Source organism: Furipterus horrens, unplaced genomic scaffold, assembly GCF_987537825.1.
Source record: "Furipterus horrens unplaced genomic scaffold, mFurHor1.1.pri manual_scaffold_4, whole genome shotgun sequence".
NCBI lineage: Eukaryota > Metazoa > Chordata > Mammalia > Chiroptera > Furipteridae > Furipterus > Furipterus horrens.
In genome coordinates, this window is record NW_028327174.1 from 162,256,678 (window position 1) to 162,269,077 (window position 12,400).

The 12,400-nt window shown below is 39.1% G+C and overlaps 1 protein-coding gene across 1 annotated transcript in view; it reads right to left on the reverse strand.

Moving 5' to 3' along the window:
• PRUNE2 (prune homolog 2 with BCH domain) overlaps positions 1 to 12,400 on the reverse strand; it is a 260,827-nt gene that overhangs the window by 172,435 nt on the left and 75,992 nt on the right. Inside the window, exon 6 of the mRNA XM_090274188.1 lies at positions 11,532 to 11,626. Coding sequence (XP_090130314.1) covers positions 11,532 to 11,626 — 95 coding nt within the window. The remainder of the gene's footprint in view (positions 1 to 11,531; positions 11,627 to 12,400) is intronic.

Here is a 12,400-nt window from a genome sequence, read left to right on the forward strand (position 1 = left end):
ATGTGAGAGAGAACAATGCTGCTTGCTCAGCACTTGCTCCCTTTCTGGGTACTTCTCCTCCTTCTCATATGGGACTGGTGCCCCTCTAGCTATTACCCTAGTTGTGGTTCCCAGGGTGGGTGGGTTGCTGGATGTTCTACAACCATGGGGGCCCTCTAAACAAATAAACTCTGCTGAGAGACTGGCACTTTCTTCTGCTGCCCCAACCCTCAATGGTTTTCACATTCAGAAGCAATGAGGCTTTATTTTCCCTGGCGCTGGAACCATGAGTTGTGCAGTCTGGTCTGGGGCTGGGATCTCTCCCGAGGTGTCCCTCATGACTTTTATAATGTGTGACTGTGCTTTCCACCAGCCACAGCCACTGCCTTGCTGCCACCACTGCCATGGCCACCACACTATGTCCTCTCTGGTCGGGCTCCGCCCCTCCTGCCTGTCTGGATGAGTATTACTTCTTTATATCTTTGTTTGTTGGTCTTCCATGCAGTTCAGTTTTCTGGTAGTTCTGGTTGTTTTTACTTTTGAGGTAGCTGTATTCCTTCTTATGGTTGTGGAGGGAGGCAAAGTGTGTCTACCTATGCCTCCACCTTGGACAGAAGTCCCTATCTCAGGAAGCTTAATAGACATAAATTCTTGGGCCCCACCTCAAAGCTACTGAGTCAAAAACTCTGGTATTCTGAATTGGCCTTTTAAAGGCAATTAGAATGACCATTATTTCTATGCTTGTAGAGGGATGAATCCATTGTATTACAGTATCAAATGCATATTTTGGCACATGGTAGCTACTCAATAAATGTTTGATGGCCAGTGACTATTTGAATGGGTAAACAGATGGATCAACTGAGTGAAAGCATTCAAGCTCTCCACTTCAACTCTAATGTACCAAGAACACATTAACTGATCTGATGAGATGTAAGCTAAGCTGGTGATGTTAATGATTGTAGTAGGTTGGGAGCCTCATTCTTTGGGCAGGTAGGTATAAGATGACTGTTTGGTTTGTGATAAAAAGAAAACACCTTAAGGGCCAGAGCAATAGAGAGTCACTCACAGGTGTGCTTGGCAGGGGCATATGTGAAGAAACTGAAAACTAGGTTTCATAATGGTATTATGGGGAAAAAGTACTAGTCTAAATATTAGAAAGCAAAAGATAACCACAAGTACTTAATTTTGTGATCTACCTGTTTTGGAAGAGTCTTTTACAGTTTGTTTATAAGACAGATATAATAATAGACCTATTTCAAAGGGTAGTCATGGAGGTTCACTGAGGAAATAAAAATAAAATGTATGGTACATATTATACACTCATATTTATTCTTTAATTTGAATTATTCAGGGTACTGACTCTAGCACTATACTATAAGTACAATGAGCATTAAATTATTCTTTTGAAGGAATAAAAAAAGGACAATTACCAAATCCCAGTCTAGCATCTTAATTGTTTTCCTTTTTCTACCACTAGGCGGCACCATCGACCTGTAACAACCACTCTTCTCCAACAGACCCAACACAGCCAACCTTAACAACCACTGCCAAGTAAGAAACAATGAAAAAGATGTCTACTCTAGAAAGTAACTATCCTAAATTATGCCTTTGTTTGAGTCTCCTTATTTCTCTGAATCGCCATTGGTTATTTGGTATAAACTCATGATTTCATTTCAGTGGGTACTAAAAATGAGTCTTTGTTACTTAGGGAACCAATTCAGCATTTACCTACAAGGACGGGGAAGGGGGGCTCCAATACAATCACACTCTGCTGTTTTTCTTTGGTAGAGGTTTCTTTTGTCATAAGTAAAGGGACAATTTTACTTTTATTTCACAGCCTGCTTTTCTCTGACAAGTTGATACAATGTAGTAATTAACTATTACAATATTGCACTTAATTCACAGAAGCATTACAGACAAACTAATTTAAACCAAGGTCAGGTCTCCAAATCAGCATGATAACTGAAAGCAGGAGGGAGAGAGAATAGGGGAGAGAAAAGGTAAGCAACAGCTTCTATTAAAAGTAACACCAGACAGCTAAAACTGGTCTGAGCACATTCCTAAAACTGTAATTAGCCAAATCCTTCCAGAAATTAAGCCATCAAAATGACATTACAGTACACTTTAAAAAAAAAAAAGTATTTACAGAGTGAAAGAGCCATCATCCTAGCATATCACTATGGCCTGAGGGTTTTGCTTCTCATAAAGAAAGATGCAGAAGAGAATTAGATAGTGTACTATGAAGAAAGTTCAAATTGTCACAGATATATTTTGTGAAATGTTCTTTCTCAACTCCTTCAGCAGTGCTGAAGTTGAGAATGTATTAACTTGATAGGCTGATCTCTAGTCTCTTTGTCATCTTATGGGATGACAAAAATGACATAAACTAAAGCCTGCCTATTCGCTTTCCAAATACCAACATTTATCAGAGGGCTATAACAAGAGAGGCATTGAATTATACCAATATCATGGAGCTCATTTCTCAGAAAGGTGGGCATTGAAACTTGATTTCCCTCACAAGGACACGGTCAACTCCCTCCTCCTACTAAAGGATTTCAATAAAACAGAATTGCCTTCTTATTACTTCTGAAGGTCTACAAATGTAAAATTTTAATTTCTATAAATGCAGTGACACATGAATTTATTCAAAATGCCTTCTGATAATATGTTCATTTCCCCAAAGGTGATCGTGAACTTAAAGGAGAGGTCCCCGAATAAGGTGACAGAGGTACCAGAAATATGGCATCTACGTGGACAGCCTTAGACATTTCCATGGCATATGGAGAGACTTTTTATTGGCTTTTTTATAACAAATATGTATTATAAAGTTACTAGAAAGAAGTGTGGTACTGCTTAAGCAGGAGAAGGGGCAGTGAAAGAATGGAGCACGGTTTCTGAAAAGAAGCAGATGGACAAATAGAAAAGGGAGGAGCTGTTCAAAGCTACTAAGAAAAGGAAAGACAGAGAGTGTTAAAGTGATATGGAAACTCCATGATGTGGCCCAGGGAATGTTATCAGAGCTCACTAGTACAGCCAATGATGGGGAGCTCAGGGGGCTAGTCCAGGACACATTCTTAGAGAGAGCAACCTCTGTGTGTCCCACAGAACAGAAGAGAGCAGAGTAGGGGAGACAAGGCTTCTAGGACAAGAGCCTGAGTCTCCAGCCTATGTGGTGGCTGATGAGTGGAGAGAAAAGGGTGGCTGTGGTGTTTCGTGTCCAAATAAGAAAGACTGTAAACGAATTATTCAGTGCTGTTCAGTTCTGTACACAGGGCCTGCTACCTCTAGTGGCAGGGTGGCCCGACCTACTTTTAATCCAAGCCAAGATTATTAATTGTCAGAAATATGATACCATTGACCAAAGTACATGAAACCAGATAAGTAGATTATAAATCATAAATCAAGGTTCTATGTTTCCTTGACTTATAGAAGAAAGTCTGGGACTTAATGTCACAGTCGCGGATACCAGAAGCAATACCTTTCTTTGGCCAAAAATCTCCAAAGATGGCCACCTTTGCTTCCTTCCCTCCCTGTATGCAAATGCTCCTCCTCCAGTGGTGTGCTGGAGCTGACTTGTACAGGTTGGTGAGAGCTAACGGTAAAATTTTCAGGAAATTTGCAAACCCCTCCTTTATAAATTAAACACAGCTATTATAAAAATTAAATCATGTATTTCACATTAAATTATATTAAAAACAAAAGTCATAAATTCTTAAGACTTATTGCTCCCTAATTATTTTACTACATTTACTATTATCTATGCTCTTGAGGTTATTTACTTCTGTTGTGTCTATCCAGTGGAAATAAAATATAACGGAATGCTTCCACACATCTCTTCACAATCTGTGCTTTTGACAAAAAAAAAAAAAATGTAGTATATTTAAAGTATACAACATGATGATGATTTTTTTCCCTTTGTATATGTGAGAGAGAGAATGCTTATGGTCTATTTTCTTAGCAAATTTCAATTATACAATGCAATGTTACCAACAATTCCCAACCCAGTTTTGAGATATACTGGCACCTTGAAATTGGCCATGGTTAGAATATTTACACTATGAAAATTGGCAAACACTACACATTAAGGCTTGCTTCATTGTTTTATTGGTTGTTTAGAGCAAGTTCTTGCCAACAAGTGCTCACTGCCTGTTTCAGTACAGCTGGGAGCTAAACACTTTCAGGTAGTTTTTATTTAAGTTCCTACATAAAATCCTCAGTTTTGCCTCTTGGACCACGAAGTCTAAAATATTTACTGTCTAGCTCTTTACAAGAAAATTTAACTTGTCCAGAGTTAGGAAAGTAATGGAGAAAAAGTTAATTATGCAGGCTAAACTTAAAGTGGATTGTATTTCTGGTCATCACACTGCAAATTGTACCAAAACCCACCCCCCAAAAATTCCTGAGGACACATTCTTTCAGTATTTGAAAAATATTCAGCAAAGAAGTCATTCATGTTGTTGACAAATAGGTGAAGTTCAGAAAAAAATGTCTTTGCTTCACTTTCTTCTATGCAAAACAAAAATATCAACTACATTACTGTTGAATCTCTGCATATATGTATATATATATATATATGTATATATATATATATATATATATTTTTTTTTTTTTTTTCCTCCAGAGAGCCTATTGTTAACTGTTTCTCAGCACACCACTGCTGGTTCCCCTTATCATCAATCTGGATTGATTTTAGACACTTGTCTGACTAATAGAATAAGATGAAAGTGACGTTCTGATACATTTTAAGTTAGGTCACAAGAAGTGCAGCTTCCACCTGAGTCTCTTGAAAAGTTTGCTCTGTGCCTCTCTCTCTTGCAGCCTAAATATCATGCTATGAGAAACTCAAGCCATGTGGCAGTCCCAACTGAACTCACAGTTGACCACCAACTACTACAACTGTGTGAGAAACTCAGCAAGAACTGCCCAGCTGAACCCAATAAACCTACAGAACTACAAGAGATAATATCTTGTTTTAAGCCTGTAGGTCCTGGGGATGGCTTACTACCTAGCAGTACCTACCTGGAACACCACTTTATTTTGAGAAGTAGAAGGCAGTGAGGAGGAAGCAAATTGTACCCAACCCATCAGGACCTCAAAAATCCCAGGTCAGGGTATTGCAGCTGTTTCTTGCTCTTGGTGCAAAAGCAGATGCACAAGCATGGTGGGGGTGGGAATGTAATGAATAATACACATCTACATTTGTATGTAAATCTGAATCACATAAAGTCACTCTCCACTAGAGATGCAGCAAGTAAAATACCATGAAATGGAACACTGACTCTACCCTGTTCATTTACTACCGATCAACCACACTTGAGCTTCCTAGAATGACATGCAGCTCCTCCCACAGCTGTCTTCCTTTCTGCACCAAGTCAAACAGCCATTTTTGAGGATGAGTCACTTAAATTCCCCACAGCCTCCAGATGAGCCCTGTCGTCATTGCATCTGATCTATTTATCTGGTTTCCACTGCACAGCTGCCCAGGAAAGTCAGTGGGGATTTCTGGACCTGAGGAGAATTTATGCCTGGGGAAGGCTGTGTATTTTCTGTACTTTCCCTCTTCACCTCTTCCACATAAATGCATTTTTATCAGTGTTTCAGGGGAGGAGAGAGGACCACGATGCTACCCAATGACAAAGAATGCACAATGCATAATGATCTCTAAACTCTGGACCAATGTTTGTCTCATTCCTGCTGTAAAATGAGACCTAGAAGAGCTGTATTGAGGTATTTTGAACCATTTAGGGGACAAAATGGCCATTTATAGAGAAGTATGGCTAGAAGAACAGTTAGATGTGACCATGAAATAGGAAATAGGAGCAGAAGTGATGGATATTATGTCCAGACTGGATACATAAAAACTTCCCACCTTTGGTCCTCCAAGCTCTTCTTCATCGTTGTAGATAGGATAGAAATGTTCCCAAGCATTCTTGGGAGCCATGGGTTGAAGATGATTTCTGAATCATCTCTGGCCACCCAACCAGGAATGCCCAATTGTAGTGCTACATGAGAAAATATGAACAACTTCTGTGTTGAGTCTGGGATTTGAAATTTATCTGTTACAGCAGCTACAGTTATCTTAACTAATGCAAGGGGAATCATAGCACCTCTTCCTCATGGGTTTGCTGGAGGATTAAATGAGATAATGCTTACAAGTCCTTACTCTACTGTCCAGTACACAGTGAGTGTGCATCGTCAAATGTTAACTCCTTCTTAGCAAGGAGCAGTTGGCAGACCTGGACCAAAAAAGGAAATGGGGGCACTTATGTTTAAGAACCTGGAGGAGGGGTTGCATATATTTTCATTGGTTGGCCAGTTGGCTAGAAAATCACCTTCAGTCTAAGAATTTGGTGTTCTGAAGAATCTACTTATCAAAAGTAATATGTGCTCCCCCCCCCCAAATATTACTATGCATTCAATGACAAAATAATGTAGGTAAATACTCTAGAGGCACTTTCATCCTTAACTCTAAAAACTCTAAGCTCAGACAATGAGACATCATATTTGGTGGTGAAAATAAGTAAAGCAGATTTCAGACTGGTTTGCTCGCTCTTAAATGACCAGTTATAATGGTCCCATGATGCTTCACTGTGGCCTGAGTAATGTTCCCTTTTGTTGCAGAGGAGTGGAACAGTGATCTCAGGACTGCATCTGGCCTGTGCTCTGAAGGCTAAGGGACAATGTTGGTATTTTTCCCTCCACAGTGTTCCAATGTGCAGCTTGGCTGCTCATCTCTACAGGGCAGAATGAGTTAGCAGTCTGAGTCACTTTACCAGAATGCATCTCATGTGCTCTGTTCCAGGTTTCAAATAGCAGAGTGTCTGGTCATGAGGAGGCCCTGGCTGAGACCACAGCAGAGCCTCAGAGAGAAAGCAGGCATGAACAATTTTCTCAGACTCCAGCTTTGAATAAAGGACACAGAATTTCAAAACTGAAAATCCCTGTTGTTCCACATTTTAAGGAATTGATTGGAAATATAAATATGAGGAAGCAACAGATAAAATGTGCTTAGCAGGCAACAGGTTCAGACAGTCTTATTATAAGTTTTATTCTTTCAAGTTGTCTAGAAAATGACTACTTTTATCAACAGTATATGTTATGGATTGAATTGTACCCCGCCCCCCATTTATATATTAAAGATATTGAAGTACTAACTTCCAGCACCTCAGAATATGACCTTATTTGGAAAAAGGGACAATGCAGATATAATTGTTAAGATGAGGTCATTAGGGTGGGCCCTAATCCAATCATGACTGGTGTCTATATAAAAAGGGGAAATTTGGACAGAGACATGCATAGGGAGGATGTGATGATAAAGGCAGAAGAAGTATAAGATGATGCTTCTACAAGCCAAGGAGCATCAAAGATTTCCAGAAAAACAACCAGAATCTAGGGGAGAAGCAGGGAACACATTCTCTTTCAGAGTCCTCAAAGGGAACCAATCCTGTCAACACCAGATCTTAAACTTCTAGCCTCCAGGACTGTGAGACAATAAATTTCTGTTGTTTAAGTCACCCAGTCTGAGGTGCTTTGTTACGGCACCTGAGCGAAGTGAGGCAGTATGTATGTAGGAATAAGTAAATCCCAATGCAATTGAGCAAAATAAAAAGTGGTCAGGTCATGACCTGGTTATTATTCTTCTTGAGGAAAGACACTAATGCTAAAAGCCCTTTATGAGGTATAATAATATTTGGTGTTCTCAAGGGAACCACGAGCACCTTCAGTGGTGCCTTATTAGAATGGAAAGGTTTTTCTCTTCCCCTTAAATCTTTTTTTAAAAAAATAACTTGTTTGTTTGTTTGTTTATTTTTAGAGAGGGGGGAAAGGAGAAAGCGAGGGAGAGAAACATCACTGTGTGGTTGCCTCTCACTCGTGCCCCCAACTGGGGACCTGATGTGCAACCTAGTCATGTGCCCTGACTGGGAATCGAAACAGCAACACTTAGTTTGCAGGTCAACACCCCTTAAGTCTTAATATACTGCTTTACTGGGGAGTAAACTAGGATGTATAATCACCCTTCTGGCAAAAGAATAAAGGCAAAGTTTGTTCCAGTTAAGCATGTACTTCAAAATCCATAAATTTTCTTCTTTCTTTTTTTCTGATTAAGGCTTTACTATTCTTAATTTTTATACTTTTTAGTTTTTAAAATGGATTTTGTTTTCTGGCAACTTTAATTTCTCTTTGCTGGTAAATTGGCAAGCAATGAAAAGGGCACAAAGGACCAAGCACAATGATAATAAAGTGGATTCCAATATGTGATGTGTATGCCCCACAGGATATGTGCTATACTGAGACTCAGAGTGACCCAGAGGCCATGTGAAATGGGACTGTGGTGTCTTTTTCATGGTCCTAGCTTCCAAGTCCTCTTTGTAAGAAAGGCTGCCCCTCTGGCCATGCTTCTAATAAGGCCATTTTTTATTCACTGCGCCTCAAAGTCACATTTATTCTGTCCTTATATATTGAGCAAAGCACTGAAACTCAGTATTATAATTATTTGCTTTCTATGATAGATCTTCCAATAACTTCTATAAACTTGATTAGATTACAGCTATCATTTGTGATATATACTACAATAAAAATGAGAGACAGGGGGCTTAGTAGCTTTTTTCTGATAATACAGAGGGCCAGAGTTAACCCCACCTGTCAGAGGCAGCGATTTCCATCTCCCAAGCAAGTGCTTTGATAAGAAGATCATGCTGTATGTGTTGCAAGGACACAAATTCTTCTAATTTTCTCAACGTTTCCACCCAAGAAAATTAACTGGGTCACCAGGCAAATCAGGGCCATGACACATACAAGTGTGGGATTGCAGCATTGTAAAGGACTGTTGACAATGTAAGGAATCTTCTTTCTCATTTCCCTGACATGCCACAGGACCTCCAACTGACTGCTTCTAGTGACAACAGCTAACTATCTGCAAAGCTGCCAGACCCAGTTTTGGACAGCTGGATGAGCAGTGCTATCTACAAATATGTGAGCCATGAATTGTACGCCAGCCCACATGGGCCATACTTTTTTTACTGTATGTCAGCCTTCAGCCCTTGTTATCTGGAAGAAACTAATTGGTAAGGAACAAAGTAGTTTGCCTTGGATGCACAGCTAGGTGGCTTTGCTTTTCTACCTGTTTATTTAAATTCAAAAAGAAATAAAATCAGGTATCAAAGGGATGAATTTCAGACACTAATATATACTAAGTATTTGTAATTACCAAGTACCTACTATGTGCCTAGGACTGAGTCAGGACATTAAAGAGAGATAGAAGTCAATGATCATTGCTGTCAATTAACTTAAAATATTATCTAACTATAATTAAATATAGTATAGTATAAGTCCTAAGTTGATCATTTAGACTAAATTCAGAGGGTGGGTATAAAAAATAGAGAATTTAGAAGAGGCATCATGAAGTAGCTAGATCTTGACCATGCTTTGGAGGACAGTGAGATTTATAGAGTCATAGGAACTAAGATTATTTCTTTGAGAATATAGCTAGAGTTAAGGGCAATTAGACAGCTGTTCCAAAACACACAAAATAAGATAGTGTGGGTTCTGTCATTATTTTAAAAAGTAAGGTCCACAGGAATGGGAAAGGAATACTGAAGTGTAACTGACTATGAGTAGGACCTGGGACAATGCCACTGTGTAACAGGATAATCTACTGAGAAAATCAAACTCTGTCCTTAACTTGGGATTTTTCCAACTGACACATTGAATAAATAATGTACATTTTCTCTTTCAAAGAAAATAGAGAACATTCCTGAGTTCCTTTGCCATTTCTCAGTCATTTGTCATTTTTAATATCCCCATTATGCACAAGTGGAAAGTTCCCATTCAGCTGATTAGTTTAATCTGTGTACCCTTCTTTATATGTCCTTTCCTTCTTCCCAGAGATCATATAGCACTTCCAAAGACGTACTCAACTGCCTGATTAATTACTGAGTCTCTATGTAAATTATTGTCAAGATTAAGATGATAATTTTATCATTTATTCAGCTTGATAAACATTTACAGTTTAACATATCTGACAAAGCCATTTGTATAGCCCTATTATATAAATAAAAGTACAGTAAAGCTACTATAGTAATAATAGCCTTCAAATACTTTGCTAACTATAGACAGTTCCCTAAGCAATTACAAGATGTTCTATGTTAATTTAGAGTGAAATTCCAAACAAGGCATTTAAAACCTAATAAGATGCCATTAAATGAAGGGAGACAAGGGAGGAGGAAAGAGAAAGAAAACCCTAAGGCTTGAACTAGGAGAAATGATTCTCAGAGCTACTGACCCTTGCAAGATCCCCATTTTCCTTGGACTTTTAGACACAAAACAGATTTCTAATTGAAGGTGATTATCTAGTTACTACATCCCAAATTACATGTATTTCTTGTATTGAGTTATATCAATATCTAATTATATGAGGCATTTATCAATTTGAAGGTCCATAGAAACTGCTGGGTTTCTGCATATAATGAGAATGTGTTCTATAAACTATGAGACACTTCATAACCACCAAGTCTCATTATCTTTAGTGACAAAAGTCTGTATCTCAGTCCTTATACAGATCTAGGAGCTGAATTACAATGTCAATCAACTGGGAATAAATTTTACAAAGAAGCACAGAAAAAAACCACCTGGTTTGCTCTTGGGTTTTCTCAGGTGTGGACACCCATATTCATGCCATTCCATAGAAATTACACATTGATATAGTCAGCATCACAAAATGAGAAAAGAAACGAAAGCATAGCAACATACAATTCTAAAAACTGAAAGACAAATTTCTGTACAGCATTTTTTATCACCATAAATATGGCTTAAGAGCTCAGTGCATCAATCAAAGATGGATAACTTGATCAAGGCAATAGAACAGTAAAGAAATATGCAGAGTTCTGCACAGCACAAATGTACCTCTGTAAAATATAATTCCCATTAGTAAGGTTAATTAAGATTAACATACAAGTCATTGAAAACACCCAAAGTAGACAAAAAATAATTTACCAAGGAAACACACAAAGACTAGAGTGATATTCACTCTGAGTCATTCATTTAAAGGATTGGGAGGAGGGTTCTAGTAATACTTGACTAGTCACTATTGATTACTGAAATAATATGCATCCAATAAGCTTACAAAGGCCAAAAGACAGCTTATTTTCTTAGAGAAGTTCTACAAACAATTCAGGGTGGTGCACAGAAAAAAAAACAGAAGTGAATCCAATCACATATATAATCATTACTATCAAACAGGTCACACACACACACACACACACACACACACACACACACACACACACGTATATGTAAGTGTGTTTCAGGTATTGTTTTACTGAGATGAATCAAACAGCACTTATCCTGGGTATCTAGATTTGCCATTTTTCATTGACTTAAGATAGTGTTTTTGCCCAAAATTATAACCTGCATTTCTAATCAAACATATCACAAAGAAGCATTCACAGAAAAACACTAACACTGAATTATGTGGTGGAGAGCACTGTACTTCAGTTACTCACACTGCAATAGGGTAAAATCTAGCATTTCCAATAAAGTACTCCCACCCTTACCTCAAGAGTCATGTTTATGGTACTGATGGCCACTTTTATTTCTCCATCTGACAGTTCCTTTAGATCCTTCAGCATTGTCCGTTCAATACTTAAACCTGTGGATGAGAGGAAATAACAGTATGTTATACTCAGGGAACTTTTCTTTTTAGTAATATCAAAGAATGACTATTTAAAGAATTACCCTTTTAATTTCAGTATTTTCCCCACTCGTCGTCGGTCGTCGGCAGCCATCCGTCTCGAGAGACGATGGTGTAGCTTCTTAAGAGTCTATCTGCACCGCTGAGAATGGCTGTGCAGTCTGACTCGGGAGTGACACGGTATCTGTCTCCTCCCGTGTTGAATCGACATCTTGCGATGACGCTGGAGTGTCCTCTCCAGTGAAGCTGAAGCTACAGAGCCTGGGCAGGGTGATATGGAGGGTCTGCTGTTGCCCATGCAGCAGACCCCCCCTCTCTTCGCAGCTGAAGGGTCCAAGGGAAAGACGGAGTCAATACAGCTTGGCTTCAGGTGCGCCGCAGGAGTTGCCGGTGTTGACTACAACATCAAACCGCCTTAGGGACTCCGGCTCCAGATTTTCTGTCGGGGTTTACTCCCTTAGCCTTTCCCCTGAAGAGGTATGCCGCAAGGCAGCAGAGGTTTTTTGGAGTCAGAGTTTTCCTTCTCTGATGTGCCCTGACTGGAAGATCGAACCAGCGACACTTAGCTCGCAGGCCGACGCTCAATCCACTGAGCCAAACCAGCCAGGGCTATTTTCCCCACTAACATTGCTTATTATGGATAACCATAATAAACATACATATTAAGGCAAAAATCACATTAGTAACAATATTTGCATTAGTTAGGATCCCAGCAGGTAAAATTCACCCTTC